The sequence below is a fragment of the Nicotiana tabacum genome, chromosome 8, assembly GCF_000715075.1.
Source record: "Nicotiana tabacum cultivar K326 chromosome 8, ASM71507v2, whole genome shotgun sequence".
Taxonomy (NCBI): domain Eukaryota; kingdom Viridiplantae; phylum Streptophyta; class Magnoliopsida; order Solanales; family Solanaceae; genus Nicotiana; species Nicotiana tabacum.
The window spans coordinates 173,970,025-173,991,289 of NC_134087.1; the positions used below are offsets into that span (position 1 = coordinate 173,970,025).

Below are 21,265 nucleotides of genomic sequence, written 5' to 3' on the forward strand. Positions count from 1 at the left end.
GATATTGTGCTTGGTCCGTAAGGGGAACCTCCAGGAGTCTGCACACCCCCAGTGAGCGCAGGTACCCATTGTGATGTGAGATATTGCCCGAGGGGTGGATTTATTGACATTGTGCCTGATGGGCGAACCTTTATGTGTTTATCTTTCTTATTTGTCTGTCATTTACCTGTTTAATTGTTGAAAAGGCATTTCATGAAGTTTAAACTGAACTTAAATGATTTTAATCTTTAATGATTCACTATTTTTACTGGTTTTACTGCTTCATTATAGCATGTAATGTGTCTTACGTGTTTTCATATCTCTCAGTCGTTTATTTATGATTATTACTCACTGCGTTGGAGTACTCACTTTACTCCCTGCACCTTGTGTGCAGATTCAGACGTTGCTGATCCTGCTAGCGTGAGTTAAGAGCTCTCGGCAGACTTCGGAGTTCACGAGGTAGCTGTTTGGCGTCCGCAGTCCCGTGTTTCTCCCCCATTATCTCATTTCTATCTCTTTTTTCCAATTATTCTGTAATAGCTTAGTAGATATTTCAGACTCAAAGTGTATTAATAGATTGCTCATGACTAGTGATACCCCAGTATCGGGCTGTGTTAGGTTTATGTTTCACAAACCGTAATGTTTATTGCTTACTTTTGGATTAATTTATCGCATTTTAGACTTAATTCTTATTTTTTTAATTGCTTAAATTGAAATGGGTAAGTATCGGCTGGCCTTGTCTTCACGAGAGGCACCATCACGACCGGGTTTGGGTTTAGGGTTGTGACACCACAATCCACAAAAATCTCCTTTAGAGACAAACTCTTAGCAACTGAGCAAGAATTATTTATTTCCTTGGTCCCTCCTACCTTTTACTCTTCCCCAATGGACTTATAAGACCAAGAGTCTCTGTCCCCACAATATTCAAAAAATAGTCCCTCCATAAACCACGTTCAACTATCTTCTGCAGACCTACATAGAATCTACCAACAATGGCGCTTATCGGTTGTAATCAAACTATTGGGGAAGCGCATTCTCCATCAGCACCTCCGCCGGAAAATCATAGAGCTGTGGAATCCCAATGAAAACTTACCCCTTATTGATCTTGGAGCCGACTACTTCATTGTCAAGTTTTCTAAGGAGGAGAACATGACTAAAGCTCTGCACAATGGCCATTGGTTCATCTTTGGTCAATTTTTATCCTTTCAACATTGGGAACCCAATTTTGTGGCCTCAGAAGCAAAACAACTTTACACAACCATCTGGGTAAGGTTGCCGCAATTGCCAATAGAGTTTTATGATAGTCTGGTACTTTAAAAGATAGGAAACGCGATAAGTAGATTATTAAAAGTCGATGTCTGCGCCTCTACTGCTGTACGAGAAAGATACACACGTTTGTGTGTAGAGCTACCACTTCACCGTCCAGTCCAGCTCTTCCTTTACATAGGAAATCACAAACAATTAATTTTCTACAAAGGGGAGAATCTACTCTATAAATCTTGTGGCATTCTAGGCCACTCAACGAGACAATGTCAGCACAAATTAATTAATCATCAAGACAACTCTAAAGTTTCAACTAATTTATAGGGAATTACTACTACGACTTCCCCATTTAAAACAATCCCAATGGATGAGGAATGACACACGGTCAACTTCAAGAATAAAAGGAAGTGTCAATCTCTTAAAAGAGACAACTTCATCCCAACAACTCAAGAAGAAAAAGCAAGTACATGCATAACAGTCTGTATTTTCGATGCCAATTCAGGTAGGTATCTTAACACCCAAGTTCTTAAATATACATCCAAGGAATTGATATCTACAAATACACCCAAAAAAATTGATACTCTAAATCAATCCAATGAGAGATCAGCTAATCTTTCTGGCCTATCGATGGAAAACCAGTTTTCTCTTCTAAATGATCAGCACATGGTTTTGGAGAATACCTTTTCCCTCCCCATGCTAATATTAAAAATATTAATAATCTTAATAATATATCTTCTATGACTAATTCTCACGTGGACTCCCCTCCTCTTAACAACTCAAATGGCATGCACTCTACCAATGATCACCTCTACCTTAATGGTCCCCCTAATAACCCTATGTATATCAGTAAACTGCATGATCCATATCAATCTATCTCCCTAAACCTGCCTATTACTAACACTAACAAAACGTTTTCTACAAACCAAACTCCTTAGTATGAATCCAATGGGCCACCACACTTGTACAACCAAGACGCCCAAACCTCATAAATGGCCAATACTTATCAACATGTGTCATCATGCAAATCTGAGGAAATCTCTAATATAAAACCTACGTAATCCCACTCCCTAAACATGCAAGTAGAAACTTCAATCATCACCCTAACTCCAACCTCTATACCAACCTCTGAAACCCCTTCCACTACTCAAGGCTCCACTGCTATAAAACCTTCCTCCAACTTAAATGATGCCAAGGATACCTCTCACATTGAGACGCATATGTCGTCTGATACAAGTACTCAGACACCACAGAGCCCAAAAAATGGCAAATCTCTTACCATTCCCTCCTCAAATGCCCAACCCTCCAACCTACTACGTTCAAACTCCACCACCTCAAAATTACCAACCCCTTTCATGGCTAGAACTGGGCCTGATAGGTCATGCTTCATACTCAACATGATCATAGAAGGTCAAGAGACAGTGATAGTCCTTCAGAACTCCAACTACTTAGCTCAACTAGTTTCGGAGGGCATGCAACTTGCGATGAACAACTACTTGAACCACATTTGGATCAATAATGCTCTCAACCCTCTAGTACCAAACATGAACGTCGATCTGATCAACACGATGAGAGCCCAGTGGAGACTTCCACATCACTTCAATCCCATTTCTCTGCAATACATGTACATGGACATGCCCTTCTTTCCTCCGAATGAGATAGCCATCCTCAATACTGTGTTCCTGCCTAGGGATTCCTAGAACAATCGAGTTCCAAACAATGCTCACCCCCCCTCAAATGCCACCACATCACCCACCCATGCCTCATCATCCACCACCAATGGAACAACAACCACCAGTCCACTCACCTCCACCAGTAGTGCTAGAACAAGGCCCGGAAGAACCAATGGTGGAAGAACAAGAAGATGTTGTCAACCTGATACCGGAATTGATAGTTGTAATTTCAAACCTAAACAAAGTAAAGGTTTTTCTCTTCATGGAGATGCAAGAGCAGAGACAAATTCTCAGTTGTCCCCATGCACTCTTCAAATGCTCAATGGACATCCGTCTCCCTCATGATCCTACTGTAGGGTACCATGCAATGATCCTTGTTCCCTTCCTAAGGAGGAACCCAGCAGGGGGAGGACAATAGTGGAAAATGGGAATCATATGCATGGCTACACTTCTTGAAACCAGGATGTCTTCTCATCTCCCTCTCCTAAATAATTTTGGTTTTACCGACATGATTGAAATTCCAGCAGATGGTCAGGCAAGAGGTATGGTGGTTCTATGGGATCACACCATCGTCACTGTGCATAGTTTTGTTAGAAGGGATCAATAAATTCATGCAATGATAGATGTACTCCCCTTACGTAGAATCTGGTTATTTACCTCCATTTATGCTAGTACTAATAGGTCCTTCCATTATATTCTTTGGAATAATCTTCAATCGACTTTTGAAAACTATAAAGGCCCTTGGTTACTAGGAGGCGATTTTAATGATGTTATGTCTGTAAACAAAAAATTTGGTGGTAATCCTATAAACTGGAATCGTGCTAATTTCCTCTGGAATTGTTTGAATAATTGTCATCTAATGGACCTAGGCTTTAAGGGGTGCAAATATACTTGGTCCAACCATAAAAAAAGTAGTAAAGCTCTTATTATGGAATGCCTTGATAAAAATTTTGCTAATGAAGAATGGCTTAATTTATTTCCTAAAGTCTCCATCATACACTTACCTAAAACCTACTCAGATCATAACCCCCTCTTAGTAGAGCTTATCCCTAAAACTACTTCCTAACTCTCCAAACCATTTAGACTAGAAACAATTTGGTGCAGACACCTTAGAGACATCTATATATAAATATAAAGCTGGGAATTGGCGAGCTGATGTGGCATCCCTATTTGGGCAGCTTTCATATTTATTTATTTTTTGATTTTTTTGATTTTTTTCCTTCTCCATTCTATTAATTTAGCTTATATTAAAAAGCCAAAAAATCTATGTTAAATTCTCAAAACGTTATGGTTCTTCTCCCCTCCTCTTTAATTAATTCTTATTAATGTGTATTAATGCATCAAAGGTAGGAGATAAAAGGAGAATATAACGTAAGTCTCATTGTGCTATCAAGATATGATCCATCCATTTTAGCTTAAAATGTGCATTGAAAAATTCTCCAGCGTATTGTTTTGGCACTTAATGGTGTGCTATAGGATCTGAAAGTTTGATAAGTGTGCTATAGAATTTGAAATTCGATTCAAGTACACCAGTGAGGTTTACGGTATTTTTTTTCTATTGCATAGTCATAATTTACACTGTTATATTCTTCTTTTTTTGGGTCATTTGTACTGTTATATTCATGTGTTAGCATGGATATTCTATCTTGATTGAACTTATAAATGTTCTATCTTCGCAGAACATTCAAATTGACCCATTTCCTTATTGGCAAAAATATGCCTACGTTTTTGTTGAAAAGTTTATACTTTTGAGTTCCATAATTGTTTCTTACTCATTTTGCTAGATTTTGGTAATTCGTGCTATCTCATCTACATTATTAGCGTGGTACACCTGGTGGTATCTACCTTAACATTGAATGATTTTCTTCAAGGTAATTAGATTCACTCTCTAAGTTCATAAACTTTTTCCTACTCCTATTTGTTTTAATTTCTTTATACGTGCAAAGTTCATATTTTTTTACACAGTATGATTTTGGAATCTATTTGTGAAATTCAATGATTTGAAAATAGAGGCAAAACCTAGCTGGTCAACATGGATATTATTGTTGTCTTTTGGATTGCTCTACTTGGTAAATGTTTCGGTGTCCAATTAAAAAAATGTTGCTTCATATTGTCTTTCACCAATCCCAAAATTGTATATGAGTGTTCTATGGAAAGATTCATCTTCATGGTTATCTAATAATCATCAACCAAACATAATTCACTAGGGAAGCATTAAAACGACCAAATGGTAAAACGAAATTGAAAAATAAGGAAGTGGCTAGCAGAACGAAGAAGATTGCATCAAACTAATACAAGGATTCTAAGAAAATTTGTTTAAATCCAATAATCAAAAAAGAAAAATTATTAAATGTTGGTTCTTTTCAAGTTGCTAACTATTTGTTCTCTAATTAAACTGATTCTTTTTGTATTCTCTAATTAAATTAGATAATAAATGCGTAAATAATAATTATATTTTATAATGGAGTATATTTTTATGCACTATTATTAAATCTTTTTTCATAGTTTATGTTAAGACTTGAATATTATTATCTTTTGGTTGGTTATCTTTATTATTAGGATGTTGAAGAAAGAAAAAGAAATTCGACATTTTTAAAGAAAATGATTGGGTAGAAAAGTAAGAAAGGGGGGAGAAAAAAAGGAAAAAATTAAAGAAAAAAAGGTTTAAAAAGAAAAAGAAATGGAAATAAAAGACAAAAATTACATAACAGATTCATATAATTAAGTATTTATATGCACATAATAAATGTACAACGAACTAACCATGTCTTGAATTTGTTAAACATATGCATGGAAGAAGTTTTTCTTGAAATTCTTTTCCTTCTTTACTTTCTTTTGAGAAAAATAAAAGTATTTTTTCACTTATATTGATTATACAACAATCAAGTATTTTTGAAAGACTAAAAACTCTAAGTGATGGAAAATTATATAAAATGTATAAAGCTAAGTGTGGATAATATAATTCGTTAAAACTTGAAATATTTGAATTTGAAGACAAAAGAAATTTTAAATTTTTTGATATTCGTAAAATCTAATAATTCGCGCGAAGCGCGAATACATTCACTAGTTGTTAAGGAGAGCTGGACGAGTAACAATTTATATAGTGCTACAAATATCTTCACTAATAAAATTCAATCTTGGAAGTCTCACACTTTTAGTGATTTTTAAAAAAAAAGGTAAGATACTTGCTGGACTCCAAGAAATCCAACAATCCCCTAATTATCCTTATAACACTTTTCTTCAAACCCTAGAGGTCCAACTAAAAGAGGAATACAACATTATCCTCCGAATAGAAGAGGACTATTGAAAACTACGATTTAGGATTTTTTGGATTAATGAGGGTGACGCCAATACAAATTTTTTCCACATATCCGCTACCAATAGAAGGAGAAGGAATAAAATAGTCTCTTTTCAAAACGGTAATGGTGACTGGATTAATGATCAAGTCTCCATTCAAAATCATATTTTCACCTATTTTCAATCACTGTTCACAACTGATCACTCAAAGACAAATTGGCTAAGTATTAAAAATGACCCTACCAATTTTTCCCCAATTAATCTCTCATTCTTAGACAGACCTCTTTGTACAAAAGAAGTTATGGATGCCCTCTTTGCTTTTAAACCCTTCAAGGCCTCCAGGCCGGATAACTTACACCCTTTCTTTTATCAGAAATATTGGGACATTGTTGGTCCCTCAGTACTCCAATTCTGCCACAATATCTTCCACACATAAGTTATTCCTAACCTTGTTAATAACACTTTGTTATGCTTAATCCCAAAATTTCCCAATTCCAATAATATAAAAAAATTTAGACCAATAGGATTGTGTAATACTAGCTCCAAACTCATTTCTAAGATCATAGCTAACACGATCAAACCCTTTCTCCCACACTTGATCAGCCCTTTCCAATCCAGCTTCATCAAAAATAGGAGAACTTGTGATAACGCTATTATTATTCAAGAGCTCTTTCATTACTTTCGTACTATGAAAGGGTCCAAAATTAATATGATCTTAAAAATTGATCTTGAAAAACCTTTTGACCATTTAGAATGGTCCTTTATCTATTGTACTCTTCGCTTCTTCAACTTTCCTCCGTTAATAACTCGTCTCATTATGAACTGCATCACCACTAGCAACATAGCAGTTTTAGTTAATGGGAGTGTCACAAATTTTTGTAGCCCTAGTAGGGGAATTAGACAAGGAGACCCTCTATCTCTCTATATTTTCATCCTAAGTCTAGAAATGCTCTCTCGTATAATCTCCCATAAAGTTGATACTCTTTGTTGGGACCCCGTTAGTATAAAAAATAAAAGTTCATCCTTATCTCATCTCTTCTTTGCCGATAACCTAACCTTGATTTCAATGACAAAAGTTGCGCCTGTATCTCTGATTGCTTAAAATTATTTTGTTCTTTATCAGGACAAAAAATAAACTACAATAAGTCTAAAATTATTTTTTCAAACAACTGCCTTAATGAAAAGGCCAAATATTACGCCAATCTTATTGGCCTTAAAATATTAAAGAATTTTGGTAAATATCTTAGCTTTCCTATGCTCCATCATCATCACAAACAAAAGGATTTCCAATTTATTATTGATAACATGCAAACCAAGCTTGCTAGTTGGAAAACTAATTTTTTTAATATTGCGGGGAGAACTACGTTAGCCCACCAGTATATTTTACTACCCACTAAGATTCATAAGCAAATAGATAAAATTCAACAGGACTTTATTTGGGGATCTACTAAAGAAAAGAAAAAGCTTCACCTCATTAACTAGAAAACTATCACCACCCCTAAGGAATTTGGTGGGTTTGGAATAAGGGCAGCTAAAGATAAAAATCTAGCTATGTTAATGGGTCTCTCTTGGCGCCTAATCTCACAAATCACCTCTCCTTGTGCCAAAACACTGGCCTGCTCCTATTCCTCATGTAAGTTCACAACCTATACCTCTTTTGTATGGAAAAGTGTCCTCAAGGATGATATTATTGTAACAAAGCCATTCTTTGGATTCCTAACAAAAATTATAACATTGACATCTGAAACTCAAGATGAATTCTATCCATGCCATGCCTTAGAAACTGTATAGAGGTCCCCTCAATAAAGGTGATCTCTCCATCAAAATAGCTGATCTTTCTGCTAATAATACCTGGAACCTAAGCAAACTATCTTTCCATCTTCCAGATCCCATCCAAAGACATATTAATACAATTTTTCTCTCTTTAAACCAAAACCACAAAGATATTGCTATATGGGAAAATAATGGAAGTGGTCTTTTCAATACAACTTCTTGCTATACCATTATTAGTAATCTTCAACATGGTAGGAAAAACTTCAAATGGATATGGAAAATCGACTACCCCAACAAGATCAAATACTTCATATGACAGGTTTTCCACAATAAACTCCCCACAAGATCTTACTTAGCTTATATTGGGATCAATATTGACAAACAATGCACAGCATGTCGAGAGGTAGAAGACACTATCGAGCACATCTTTTTAAACTGCCCTTTAGTTCTCAGGTTTTGGCAAACCTTAGGTATTCACTACATTCTCCTCAACACAAATAAACATTGGTTACTCACCATTAAGAATTTAAACCATGGTTTGCCCAGTCTCCCAATTACTTAGGACGATTTCTTTGCTTTTGCCCTATGGGGCATCTGGCGTAACAGAAACAACAACATCCACAATAATATAACTCTTGTATTAAAAGCCAAAACTATGATCAACCATGCCTTAGAATACAAGTTCTTAGCCAAAAATGAAACTAACATGCATGGCCAGAAGAAAATTAAGGCTCAGTGGCATAAGCCTCCGAGAAACTGGCACAAACTCAATATTGATGGTGCTATTAAAAAAGGATCAACCGCTATATGAGGAGTCTTCAGAACTAGTTTGGGAGAGTGGATCATGGTTTTCAGCCAACAAGTTCATGATGTGACCATCCTACACTCAAAACTTCTAGCTCTCCAAACAGGTCTCACAATAGCAATACAAAATGGACTCTACCCACTTGAAGTAGAAACTGATTCTACTGAGGTAATACAAGTATTAACAACAAATCATGATATTTTTAATAATATTATACACTCTTGCATGTTGTTAAATGTCCCAGAAGAAGGAGGAGATGGTGATCAAACATAATTTCCATCAAGGAAATATGGTGGCTCACATACTAGCCAAGGAAGTCTCTAATCAATCCAAAATCAGGAAACTATCAATTTTTGCTATACCACCACCTATCGTTATGCAACAACTTTCTCTAGATAAACTTGGTTGTTCTCCTTTTGTTAAACACCTCTCAGAAGGTGCATGTAATCTGTTAACTAGTCTTGGGAACTTATGTGTCCACCATGAGGCACAAAGGGTCTGTAATGTTATGAACAGTATTTAATATTAATATCAGTATCTATCTTCTCAAAAAAATAAAACTTTAGGCCTATACAGGGAATCATTTAGCTCTCTAAGCCCACTCGGAACCCATGTGCGTTATCAATTCTCAACTCGATGTGTCATGAAGTAAAGTTCAAAAACAACCATTTTCTGAACTTATAATTGAAAAATAATCGCAAATCCAAAAGTCATTAAGAATAATCAATTTTTGGAATTTATGACAGGGTTATGGATTTCAAAGTTAAAACTCCATAACAGTATCCTGGACGAAATCCAATACTATGTTATGTAATTTCATTCATGACACTATATGAATTTAAAAAGTGACGACAATATAATGGATTTTTTTGTTTGTTTAAGTTCGACATTGTATGACGTTGCCATGGTGTTTCATACTGAAAGTGGTATTTTTCTACGAACGCTGAAAACACTAATTATTTTCCAAAATCTACCCGAAAAGTGACTAACACGTACATTTTTTTAACCGTATCGTGAGCATGTTTGAATCACTATCCAGGCCTTTAGCAGACATACATTGAATTAGGATATTGATGATTTTATGAAGGCTATGCCATTTTATAGTTAAGCTGATTCTGGATTTTACTACTTGCTGCGATTATTTTTGGATAATATCTAATGTACCCTTTGACAGTGTTAATTTTCAATGAATTAAACAAAGAGAAATACAAATTATCAAACAAAAAGAAGAAGGAATAAAAATACAATTGTGGGGAAGTGCGCAAGCAATCATTCTTAGATCTGCTATTTAGTAATTAGCCGGTACTTATTTCATCCTAAAAATTTAAACCAAAAATCTTAATTTCGAAAAATTCAGGACATTTTTGTCCTGAAAAATTGAACTAAAAAATAAAATTCAATACATATTGGATAATTCCGAAATAACAGACCTTTAAAATGGCTACCCGATGTCATTTCTACCTATGTTGTGAGACTGGAATATAGTAACTATTTCCAAAAGAAAAGAGTTGTAGAAATAACACCAGGTAGCCACTTTCAAGCATGTTGATTGAAATATATTCACAGTTTACAGTGTGTTTAAAGATTAGCCAATTTCGCTCAATTTCAAAAACACGGCGTCTTAGAGTTTAAACTTCAAAGTTTGTGTCCTAAAATTCAAATATTATATCCATAAGTTCGAATCTTATGTCCTGAGTTTTAAATTAGTGGTTCAGAAATTCAGGATGCTTAATCCTGAATTTCAAATTAGCAGCTCCAAAATTCAAGACATTAAGTTTTGAATTTTCAAATTCAGGATACTTAGTACAGAAAAATTTGGTGAATTGACTAATATTTAAATAAATTATAAATTATAAATATATTTTAAATAGCGGGCTTAAAAGTTGCTATTGGTGCACTTCGCCCAAAAGAGTTACTCATCAAAAGTTCGAGGATGCACTTCACACATTTTGAAACATTAGGGACCCAACCAAACTTTAGGGATTAATTTGAGAGGCGGTATTTTCACGTCATTTTCGTTCGCACTTTCTATTAAAACCCGATAAACCCTCCCAGACTCATCAGTCCTTCTTCATCTTAACAGAGCTAGGGTTTAGTATCAAAAAATGGCGACTCGCTATCTGACTCGTTCTCTACTCACTGCCTTCACTCGCTCATACACCTCTCTTGCACCATCGAGCACATTATCTTCTTCCTCTCTCCTCCGACTGCGACCTCTTATTGCCGTCGCCGCCAATCTAAAAAACGCCTCTCCGCCGCCGACGCCTTTTGCTGTTCGAGGGTTCGCCACTCGACAGACGTCATCGTCGCTCAATGACCCGAATCCTAACTGGTCGAATCGACCCCCGAAGGAGACGATTTTGCTCGACGGTTGTGACTTCGAACACTGGCTTGTTGTGATGGAGAAGCCCGAAGGTGATCCCACTAGGGATGAGATTATTGATAGTTACATCAAAACTCTTGCTAATATTGTTGGAAGGTTTGACTCGGTCCTCTGCTTTTAGTTTCTTATCCTTTTTTTATGAACCAACAATTTATAATTGTTAGGAGTACTATTCTATTATTTTAGCTTCTGTCAATTTTTTACTTGTTATATTATGTGCTGTTACGCTTTCTTGTTAGTGTAGTTGCTAAACCAGTCCAGTTTCATTTATGACCTTTAGTTCAATGATAAAATGGGTCAGATTCTATAGAATCAAACCTATGGGCTTAAGGAATAATATTAAAAAGAGAGGACACAGTCTTATTAAATTTATATGAATTAGAAGAACCAGATATCATTAATATATAAAATGAATGTGTGATGCCCAAGCAGACATGCCCGCCCTCATCCTAATAATTCTTTCCGAAATAATGCATTTTCTACCGGAACAAGGAAATTAACTTACAGAATATGTCTTCAGAAGTGTCACAAATTCTACTCCATGTCATCTGCTTAGTGGATAATGCTTTCTAAAAATATGTCATTTTCCTACAAACGAGGGGAATAACTTCCGTGATAGTCATTTTCCTTTTAGGATATCCCAAATTCTGTGCAATATCTCTTTTTTTCAATCAACACTTGGACATCATTGTTAACTTTTAATACTCGAAAGTGAACACCACAACTTTATCCTTATACTATACATTACTCCTTTGGGGACTATCCATGCTACCTTATCTTATATCCAACAAGGTTGTTCCATGTGAATATTTTCCTCCATACCTAATACACCAAAACAACCTAGTTTAGTTGAACTCAATTGTGATAAATAGCTTGATGAGAAATAGAATAGGAGGAGGAAAAGGGAACTTCCTTGCGGTTATATTTCTATTTGGAAATGCGTGCCTTTGCGGTTATATTTCTATTTGGGAATGTGTGCCTTGTGTGTGAACCGGTTGTTGTCTTGCTCTAATAGTACTAGAGAAGTGTTTGGCATGTTAAGTAGCTGGAAAGAATAATTAGTTTATTTCTATGGATGGTTTTGTATTAATTGCAGCGAGGAAGAAGCAAGGATGAAGATATATTCTGTCTCAACCAGGCATTACTATGCTTTTGGTGCTCTTGTATCAGAAGAACTTTCGTACAAACTAAAAGGTAATGCAGTTATTGATGTGCTCTCTCTCTCTCTCTCTCTCTCTCTCTCACACACACACACACACACACCCACCTTTTTTTGGTATGTTGTGATGGTGTATGAAAGGTAAAGATGTGGAAGTTCTAATCACTTACTCCTTCCATTCATGTGCAGAGCTGCCCAGGGTTCGTTGGGTGCTTCCTGATTCCTATCTGGATGTTAGAAACAAAGATTATGGAGGTAGGCAGTTCCATGTTTTTCAATGCTATCATCGTTCTGTGTCACCGCTAGTTTAGCATTTTCAGGCTACATGAATGTTATCTTTGATTGTCACACTTGGTATGATATTAGGATATGTTTTCAATTTTTCACTTGTATCTGTTATGTGTATGAATAGTAATATGCTGTTGCTTCTAGGCTTCAGAGAGCTTCCTTTTTCATTTCATTCTTCTGCCAATTAGCTTCATTTAGAAAAGAGATAAAAACATTCATGTATTTAAAAAGTTAGGCTTGGATGTTTGATTCAACTCACTAATTTCATTTGTGATGTGATTGACGCATGGGTGTATAACATTCAGGCCATTAAACTTTGGATAAGTTTTGCAGTATTTGTTTCAAAATGAAAAGAAAAAAAACCCTAGGTTTTGTTTCTTGGTATATGTTTTCTCACAGCTTACAGAAAAGCTGGAGAAAAGTTGGAGATCATCTGCTATTAATTTAATGAATAGCCCCCCTTTTTCTCCAACGACAGGCATTACTATTGTATGTGGCTGCAGATACTTGCATCTTCAACTAGAGTTGTTTTACATGTCTATCTTGTTGCTTGTGAACTAGGTCATGTGTACCAGCTATTCTACTTCAGTGCCTTTTGCTAATATTTGACCACTGTAATGTGTTGCAGGGGAACCTTTTATCAATGGGCAGGCTGTACCTTATGACCCTAAGTACCATGAGGAGTGGGTGAGAAACAATGCTCGTGCTAATGAGAGAAACAGGCGAAATGACCGACCTCGTAATTTTGATAGATCCAGAAACTTTGAGAGAAGAAGAGACATGCAGACTAACCAAAACAGTCAGAACCCTGGATCCAACATGCCACCCGGGGGCCCTCCCAACATGAGGAATCCACCGCCTCCCAACATGGGCGGGATGCAGCAACCTAACATGGGAGGTCCACCCAACATGGGCGGGATGCAACAGCAGGGCATGGGCGGTCCACCCAACATGGGCGGGATGCAACAGCAGGGCATGGGAGGTCCTCCCAACCCGGGCGGGATGCACCAGCAGGGCATAGGAGGTCCTCCCAACCCGGGCGGGATGCACCAGCAGGGCATGGGAAGGCCACCCCATGTGGGTGGGATGCAGCAGCCAAACATGCCTCCACCAAACATGGGTGGAGGGCCTACCCATAACTATGGAGGAGTGCCAAACAATGCACCCAACTTCCAATACAACAGTGGATCAAACAGTGGAGGCACACCTTACCCAACAGGTCCAGGGCCAAACCAGAGCTACTCTCCTAATCCATCTGATGGAAACCCTTATCAGAATCAAAACTTGCCTGGAAGAGATATGCCCCCTCCTAATTACCGATAAGCAGATGTAGATATTAAGTATGAAGTTCTTAATGCTAGGTTTTTTTATTTTATTTTGGGAAGTAATGTACCATCTTATGTTTCGGTAGCACGATTTCATCATAATGGTACATATTGAGTGCTGTACCAAAAATAATTCATGTTTTATTTAAGTGCTGTCACCTTATTAGAATTGCTCTATTTGCTTTACTGTGGATTGCCTTTTCAGCCTGTCAGGGCTTCCAATCTATACAATCCTTTTAATTCTCAAGGCTTAATTGCAAATAGAATGTGCTCTGTCAATGTAAAGTTTCTAATAACAATTACTGTCTAGGTATAGGCGAATTTCTGCTCAATAGAAGCGACATTACTAATCAAGATTAAGAATAGTGGTTAACGCTATAGTCTATAGGCGACAATAGTTGTTCGTTCAAGAAGCTATTTGTTAATAGAGCATGAGATTAGGTTCCAGTTTCCTTTTAAAGCTCCAAATATAGATTCACAGCCGTGGAAATATGATGTTTTCAACTGTCGCAATAAACAATGGTCCTTTGCAAAATATTCTCTATTTAGGAAGTGATACTAACATAGCCAGGCAAACAATTTCTGGAAGATCACTATCATTTCTTACTGGGTGAAATTCAAAAATAGTCAGATTTATAATTGGTCGTTCAAAAATAGCCCAGTTTCAAAAGTAATCGAAATTTAGTCACTTTTCATGTAAAGATAAATCTGAGCGAAAACACTGTTCAAAACCCGGAAATACGCCAGTATATTATGCTGGAGTTCCAGCATAAGTATACATGAACTCCAGCATATTATACTGGAGTTCCAAGATAAGTATGTTGGAACAAGTATACCGGTCCAGCATAATATACTGGAGTTTGGAGCACCGGTGCTCCAGTATATTATACTGGAACCAGCAAAGTATACTGGTCCAGCATAATATGCTGGGGTTCATACATAGGTGCACCGAACTCCAGTATATTTTGCTGGATCGGTCTCTGCTGCAGCAAAATAGTGGTTATTTTTCATTGACTTGGTAACCGCTGGCTATTTTTGAATGACCAGTCCGAAAACTAGCTATACCGTGCTATTTTTACTTTCTTACTTGAACTTTGAGCAGGCACGACAGAAGACTACTGAAATTGTAACACTAGGGAATAAACTAATTTCAACTCAAACAAATCCATCAGGAGACGTATAGCTTAGTTCCAATCCAATTTTTACGCAGCTTGAAGTCACAGAGATGGACAACTCGATGCCTTCACGTTTCTCTCTTCCCTTTTTTCCCGACGCTAAACCTGAAATCGCAGATTCTGATGTGAGAGTTCTCTCCAAGCTAATGTGGGATAGTCGCTATAAGGTCGTATATTGATTATTGAAACAGTAATGTAAAACCAAGGGATGTAAATATAGGATGAGAAAGAAAATTAAAGTATAACTAATCTTTCCAAACAGAGACAAAAGGGTCACAAATCTCGGAACAAATCCGTTGTAGCTGAAAGCATCAACGGATGAGGCATATCTGCAACACAAGTGAAAAGCAATGATTACCTTCTTTCCTATTCAGTTGTTCATATTACAATCAGTAGTCACTCCTGAGTCTTATGTTTACAGAAAAGGAGGTCCACAAGCTACACAAAATTTAGTTTTCCTGAAAAAATGAAGTAAAACACTACATTTGTAAATGAATTGAGAAAGTAGATTTTTTGGTTCATTCTGAATCCGCTGGTAAACTGCACAATTAGGCCTCTGCTGATATTTCAACGGATCCAGAGGATGTAATACTAAAGGCTTTTCCATTCACAACCTCCGTTCTCTTTTTGGCAACACGAATCTGATCTGCAAGTGAAACTGTATTTTGTACGTGTGCTCTCTTTATGAACCCTACATCAAGTCTTTCCCAAGCTCGTTGATGTTCTCTGCAAACCTGACTGGGTGTGGACTTCTTCTTCTGAATCTGTGAACATACAGGAAATGGTCAGTTAAACACAAATAACGCACCAACGTGCCAACTTTTTAGCTGCAGAAGAAGCTGTGAACATACAGGATATGACATCAGTTATGAAGCACAAATAATGCACCAAAATGGCAACTTTTTAGCCGCACTCACAGTGGAATGGAATTTGTTTCAGATTATATACTATTTCAGTGCTAACTTGTGGAGCAATTGTGTTTCCTTTCCCAGAAGGGAATAGTGCATGATAAAAAGTTCAGCAAAAAGTTCAAAATTTGATGTATGAGAGAATATAATCTCTGACTTTATTTTAGCAGACATGGTAATTTCTTGGAATAGGCAATAGCAATTAATTTGGAGTGGCCAGCAAACAAAATAGGAGGGGTTTTCAAAATTTTCCTTATACATAGGATATGAAATATTAATTTGTCAAAAGTTTGGGAGAAGCCATGGCACTCCTAGACCACTCGGGTCCACCTGTAGTTATCTCCATGATTAGGCCCAGTTAAATGATCTGTAATATGTTATCTTTTAAAAATGAAAGTTGGCAAAAATTGATTTACGTGAGTAAACCATATTCAAGCATATTTTAATATCAATGTTCAAGCAAGGTTATGTTGAGTTTTGACCTTCACTAATTTAGCCTTGAGTTTCAATTCTTCAGCAACAGCTAGCTCTTCTTTCTCTTGCTTTGACAGTCTCCTCGGTCTCTTTATTTTTCCTTCAACTTTTTGTTTTTCTTCTCGTTCTTTTCTCCTTTGAGCTAGTCTCTGCATCTTTTCTGTCTTTCTCTGTGCTGCTCTCTCAGCTCGTATGCGTGCCATTTCTTTTGCCTTAGCCTTTTCTGCAGCTGACTGAAGCTGTTCGAGAGCTATCTCTCTTTTAATCGTGTCATAGCTGTCCCATTCTAGTTCTTCTTGGTCACCCCCACCTGCCTTAGCAGCATTTGCAATGCTTTCAGCCCATGACTGAAAGAATTTCTCCCTTGACCTTTTCCATTTTAAGCGTTCCCCCCACAGTTTTCTCAGAGATGTGCGTATTCTTATCTTGGTCTGATTGCTGCAAAGAGAGTTATTATTGACTTCCAGATTTAAGGTAAAAAAGTTTAACTTGCAAGTTATCCTTTTTGGTGAACTATTATTCATGCTGCAGTTATAGTGATGTCAAACAATTCCTATCATTCAATACTAGAGTAAAGAGAATGATTTCTGGCAATACTAGTAACTTTTACAAAGAAGATCATGACACCGCACACTAGTATGGCTCAGGAAGAGATCCTCTACTGAGAACTTCTAAAATTTCAAACCAGGGAGTCAAAAGTGCCTAAAATACTTTTTTATTAGTAAAAGCGCCTAAAAGAAATTTAAAAATGGAGCGGCCGTGGGAGTAGCTAAGCGTACTGATCGTACTTTTTGTGGTTATTACACAGACTATTTATCACCTTTTCTTCATTTGTCCCTGCTACAATGACGAATTGCAGCAGATGCTGCAGCTGTGTGATGCGTAGAGAGCCTCTGAAAAACTACAGCAGAGTCTATTTATCAGGAGGGGAAAACCTATCATGCAGTCTGTGTCTATCATATCTGGTCAGAAATGACACAAGAGGAGGTTACAAAGCTCTGGTAAGCCAGCTGAAATTGTTTGAATAGATGTATCATTAGCAATGAATATAACTGTGGCTGGTCGGAAGCACATGCAGAAGCAAGAAGAACAAGGAGTGATCGGTTGGAACTTTAAGCAAAATATATTTGCTCAATATAGTGCTTCCAATGTTATCTTTCTTTGCCAAGGGTATTCAGTAGTATCTTCAGCTTGAACTTATAAAGAGAGAGAGAGAGAGAGAGAGAGAGAGAGAGAGAGAGAGAGAGAGAGAGATAGTCTAATGAAAGCTGACATATACCACACAAAGACATATGCAAACACGTATATTGATTGACTTAAGTTAGTCGCCCGCTGCTAGGCTGTTACAGTTCCTCAAGATTGTCCAAAATCCTGAAATTCAAGCTCTTATATAACTAACCTAACTCTTGGACGCTTAAACAAAGCCGTGAATGTTATTTATTCCTTAGCAAAGTAAATGTGACCTCATACTTTGAGCCTTTACTTTCATTACACCTACCAAAATCATAAACATTTCAGAGCATTCGGTAGCAGACTTGAATGTTTTACCAAGATGCAAGGAAGTATAACTACAGAAGTGCGTACAGCTTCCAATTATGATAAAGATGAGGCGGAAAAGTACCTTAGAACGCGTGGACATTCAGACATCTTTCGTCTTACCTGAAAATAGATAAAATAGATTACAGAAAATGATATTGATTTACATGTATGTATCTATATGTACCATACAGCATGTACGTATAAATGTATGTATCTATATCTACCGTATAGTCAGTACACTATCATGCTACCATTGTCATTCTCTGGCAGAAGCAATGCTTTGAGGTAACCCAAAAAAAAATGGAAAAAAGTAAAGGAGCGTTGGATGATATTGTGGTCTTTCATTTCCATGTATAAACTCCAAAGCAGAACCAAAAGTAAAGCCAGTTTGGAGATATATATACAACAACTACTATGCCTCAATCCTAAAAAAGTGGGGTTGGCTATTTAGAGATATAAAATATGTTTGAATTAGATAAACTAATTGTTTTTTTTCTTTAATCCAACAACAGCACATGTTCCACATCTGTTTTGGAAGTAAATGCAGTGTGAAGAACATCGAACTATTGATTCTTACATGACTTCACCTTTGGATCACTCAAAGCTTCTTTGGTTCTCTGTTTGATCTTTTCACGAGTCTCTGCAAGGTACTGCAGAGTAGTTAAACTACACAAATATATGTTGTAGGAACTAACATACCACCCTCCATATCAAACCTACCTGGACTGTGTTTTCTGCCTTTGTTCCATGGCACTTTTCCTCTGTTTGCTAATCCAATCTTTCTTCTTCTCTCTGCTTCCTTTTCCTTACCATCCTCATAGTCAAAACCCTTGTCTCTGTTGGAATAATCCTCTTCTCGAAAGTCTTCAGCCAAAACTTGCTCCTTGTTCATATCAGCACTTTGTTTTCTTGCATTACACCTCATTAACTGCAACATCTCTGCCGGACCATTTCTAGCATATAACAATTTACACGAGTCTTCTCCTTTGGATGAAACAGAAAAGCCAGATGATAAGGAGTTGTTCTGAACCACAGATGCATGATAAATTGACTTTGATATGCTCAGTCTACTTCGTGTACACTCAGCGACACAAGCTGAAGTTGGGGAAAGAAAAGTACTATGCGAGGTATTGATAGAAAGATGAGGAGATAATTTCCTGAGGAAGAAACAAATATATTGATCAGAGATGCTTCCGTTTGATAAATAGCATTAATTGGGCAACATACAATCAAAGGTTAAGTCTCCTAGTGTGTAGCCAAAAGAACAATACATCCGCTGTCCATTTCTTGTTAAACAACATTATTACTATCAAGATAACAAAGCACCACTCGTACATAACGTTATACAAGACTCTTGTGGTGTCTGCTATAACATAGGAGGTTAGGATTCACATAATTGTTTTACCTTCTGCGGGAAAAGCAGAACATGTACCAAATGATAAACTGAATAATCAGTTAAGCAATTGTTAAAACTGAAGCATAACTAAACATTTATTAAAATAAAACTCATGCAGAACTCAAATGATCTATCAAAATATGAATCATAATGGGGAAAAAAAAGATAGGGAAAAGAGAAACAACGAGACAGCTTGGCTCAGAATTTCAGATACATGAAACAAAAGCAAAAACTGATGAATGCAAAAATGACGCCTTGGTATTAAAAAGGCCCATTGGAAAATATCACCATTAGTGGAAAATTTCTTATGCTCAAGTAATTTACTAAGTGCCTCTTTCTCCTAATTCTCGCGAAAAAATGTGGTGTCATTCATTTACAATTTACAAATGAGTTCAACTGTATAAAGTCCAGATAAAATAATTAAGGTGCTTACTGAATAAGATTTTACCTAAAATGGCTCAATGAAGAACCAAATTAGTCTCGTCACCCTATTCGTCCAAATGATAGCTAGGAAAATTTCAATAATTAACTTAAATCAAATGACCAAGAACTTCAAATTACAGTGCAAATACCTAATGTGATGCCTGTCCCTCAGAAATCTGTTTCTTGGGTGGCTTTAAAGACTAATTTTCTCAGCAAATGGTCAAGGAATCTTGGGTACATTGATAAATAGGGTTAAGCTCCTTCATTGTGATCACATTGCTCAAATTTTGTCTCATATATGAACATAAAATAAATGTAAAATAAGAAGCTCGACAAAGTATTCGATAAAATGCAAAACCGAACCCATCAGTCATCATCGACCAAAAATATCAAAATTTCACTTCACATCTAGCAAAATATAAAAAAAATGAAACCGATGTAATGCCATTATACTGGTAGGGAAATTAACTAAATTATAAAACAAAAAGAAAAACAGAAAGCACTAGCCATTGTTCAAATTACGGAGACGGGGTTTCTGAATTTGCTCCTAAACTGCAGTCAGATTTTTTGCAGAGCCAAGAGGAATAATAAGGCAGAAATCCAAATTCAAACGTATAGAGAGAGTGTGAGAGCTTACATGGGGGAGAAGATGGAGAGACGCATTCACCATACGTTTGTGATAAAGTGTTACCTGCTCGCTCTAGTACTGTATATTCCTCTCTATTCTGTTCCCAGATAAAAGTAATCTTGGCCCGTGGTTAATTTGGTGTACTATTTTTTTTTTTAACTCTTAGATTCTAGCCAAATTTATTTGTTTTGATTGATACTTAAATTTTATTGTATAGTAAAAATATCATTTTATGGAAACATGAATTTGGTCGTTACCTTCCTTCTTATTAAATAATTACTATATTTTATCCTTTATTCTATTCTTTTATCTAACAATTCTATTCCGTGACTTTTACCAAGTCAAATTGAATTATAGTCGGGTTTTTTTTTCTTGGTTTGACTCGAATTATCTGGTTGGTGCGGTTTGTCGGTTTCCTTTGTACATCCCTAGTAACAACAATCCAAGCAAGATGTAAGTTTCCACCAATATTACGTAGGAGTAAGGTTTGCGTACACTCTATTTTTTTCATTTTCCACTTATGAGATCACACTAAGTACATTGCATATATTACGTCTAATGATATTGTGGAAAGGTAAAAACTTACCCGTACTGAATAAATAAATGTATGATATATGTGTTTGACTCAAAAGATATTGGAACCTTTTTTTAACAAATCAATTAAAGAGACTGAAAGGGTATCTTAGTTAAACATAATAAATTCCAGACCAATGAGCTAATTGAAAGAATAGCATATGAGACGGAATAGAGGTAATCGATCTTATTGAAACTCTTTATTGT

General features: G+C 36.4%; 2 protein-coding genes across 3 annotated transcripts; one reads left to right on the forward strand and one right to left on the reverse strand.

Moving 5' to 3' along the window:
* Nucleotides 1-10,835: 10,835 nt before the first annotated feature.
* On the forward strand, nt 10,836-14,111 carry LOC107804458 (multiple organellar RNA editing factor 8, chloroplastic/mitochondrial). Its single transcript, XM_016628361.2, has 4 exons — nt 10,836-11,266; nt 12,267-12,364; nt 12,519-12,584; nt 13,246-14,111. Exons 1-4 carry the CDS (start codon nt 10,893-10,895, stop codon nt 13,938-13,940), a joined length of 1,233 nt encoding a protein of 410 aa, XP_016483847.2. The 5' UTR covers nt 10,836-10,892; the 3' UTR covers nt 13,941-14,111.
* Nucleotides 14,112-15,461: 1,350 nt separating this feature from the next.
* LOC107804459 (uncharacterized) lies at nt 15,462-20,644 on the reverse strand. Of its 2 annotated transcripts, none has more exons than XM_016628362.2 (6): nt 20,495-20,644; nt 18,759-19,195; nt 18,626-18,678; nt 18,121-18,158; nt 16,508-16,937; nt 15,462-15,881 (listed from the first exon to the last, which is right to left on the reverse strand). In XM_016628362.2, exons 1-6 carry the CDS (start codon nt 20,518-20,520, stop codon nt 15,666-15,668), a joined length of 1,200 nt encoding a protein of 399 aa, XP_016483848.1. In that variant the 5' UTR covers nt 20,521-20,644; the 3' UTR covers nt 15,462-15,665. The 2 variants fall into 2 exon arrangements, with proteins under 2 accessions (XP_016483848.1, XP_075075986.1); XM_075219885.1 differs by lacking the exon at nt 20,495-20,644 and adding an exon at nt 20,365-20,494.
* Between the last annotated feature and the right edge of the window lie 621 nt (nt 20,645-21,265).

What these genes read in the sequence shown, in the direction of transcription:
- LOC107804458 (XM_016628361.2), top strand. Translation starts at nt 10,893, where the DNA reads ATGGCGACTCGCTATCTGACTCGTTCTCTACTCACTGCCTTCACTCGC. An exon ending in ACTTTCGTACAAACTAAAAG is followed by an intron (nt 12,365 to 12,518) that starts GTAATGCAGTTA and finishes ATTCATGTGCAG; the next exon opens with AGCTGCCCAGGGTTCGTTGG. An exon ending in TAGAAACAAAGATTATGGAG is followed by an intron (nt 12,585 to 13,245) that starts GTAGGCAGTTCC and finishes AATGTGTTGCAG; the next exon opens with GGGAACCTTTTATCAATGGG.
- LOC107804459 (XM_016628362.2), bottom strand. Translation starts at nt 20,520, where the DNA reads ATGCGTCTCTCCATCTTCTCCCCCAT. An exon ending in AAGCTTTGAGTGATCCAAAG is followed by an intron (nt 18,159 to 18,625) that starts GTGAAGTCATGT and finishes ATCTATTTTCAG; the next exon opens with GTAAGACGAAAGATGTCTGA. An exon ending in GAATGTCCACGCGTTCTAAG is followed by an intron (nt 16,938 to 18,120) that starts GTACTTTTCCGC and finishes CTCTCTTTGCAG; the next exon opens with CAATCAGACCAAGATAAGAA.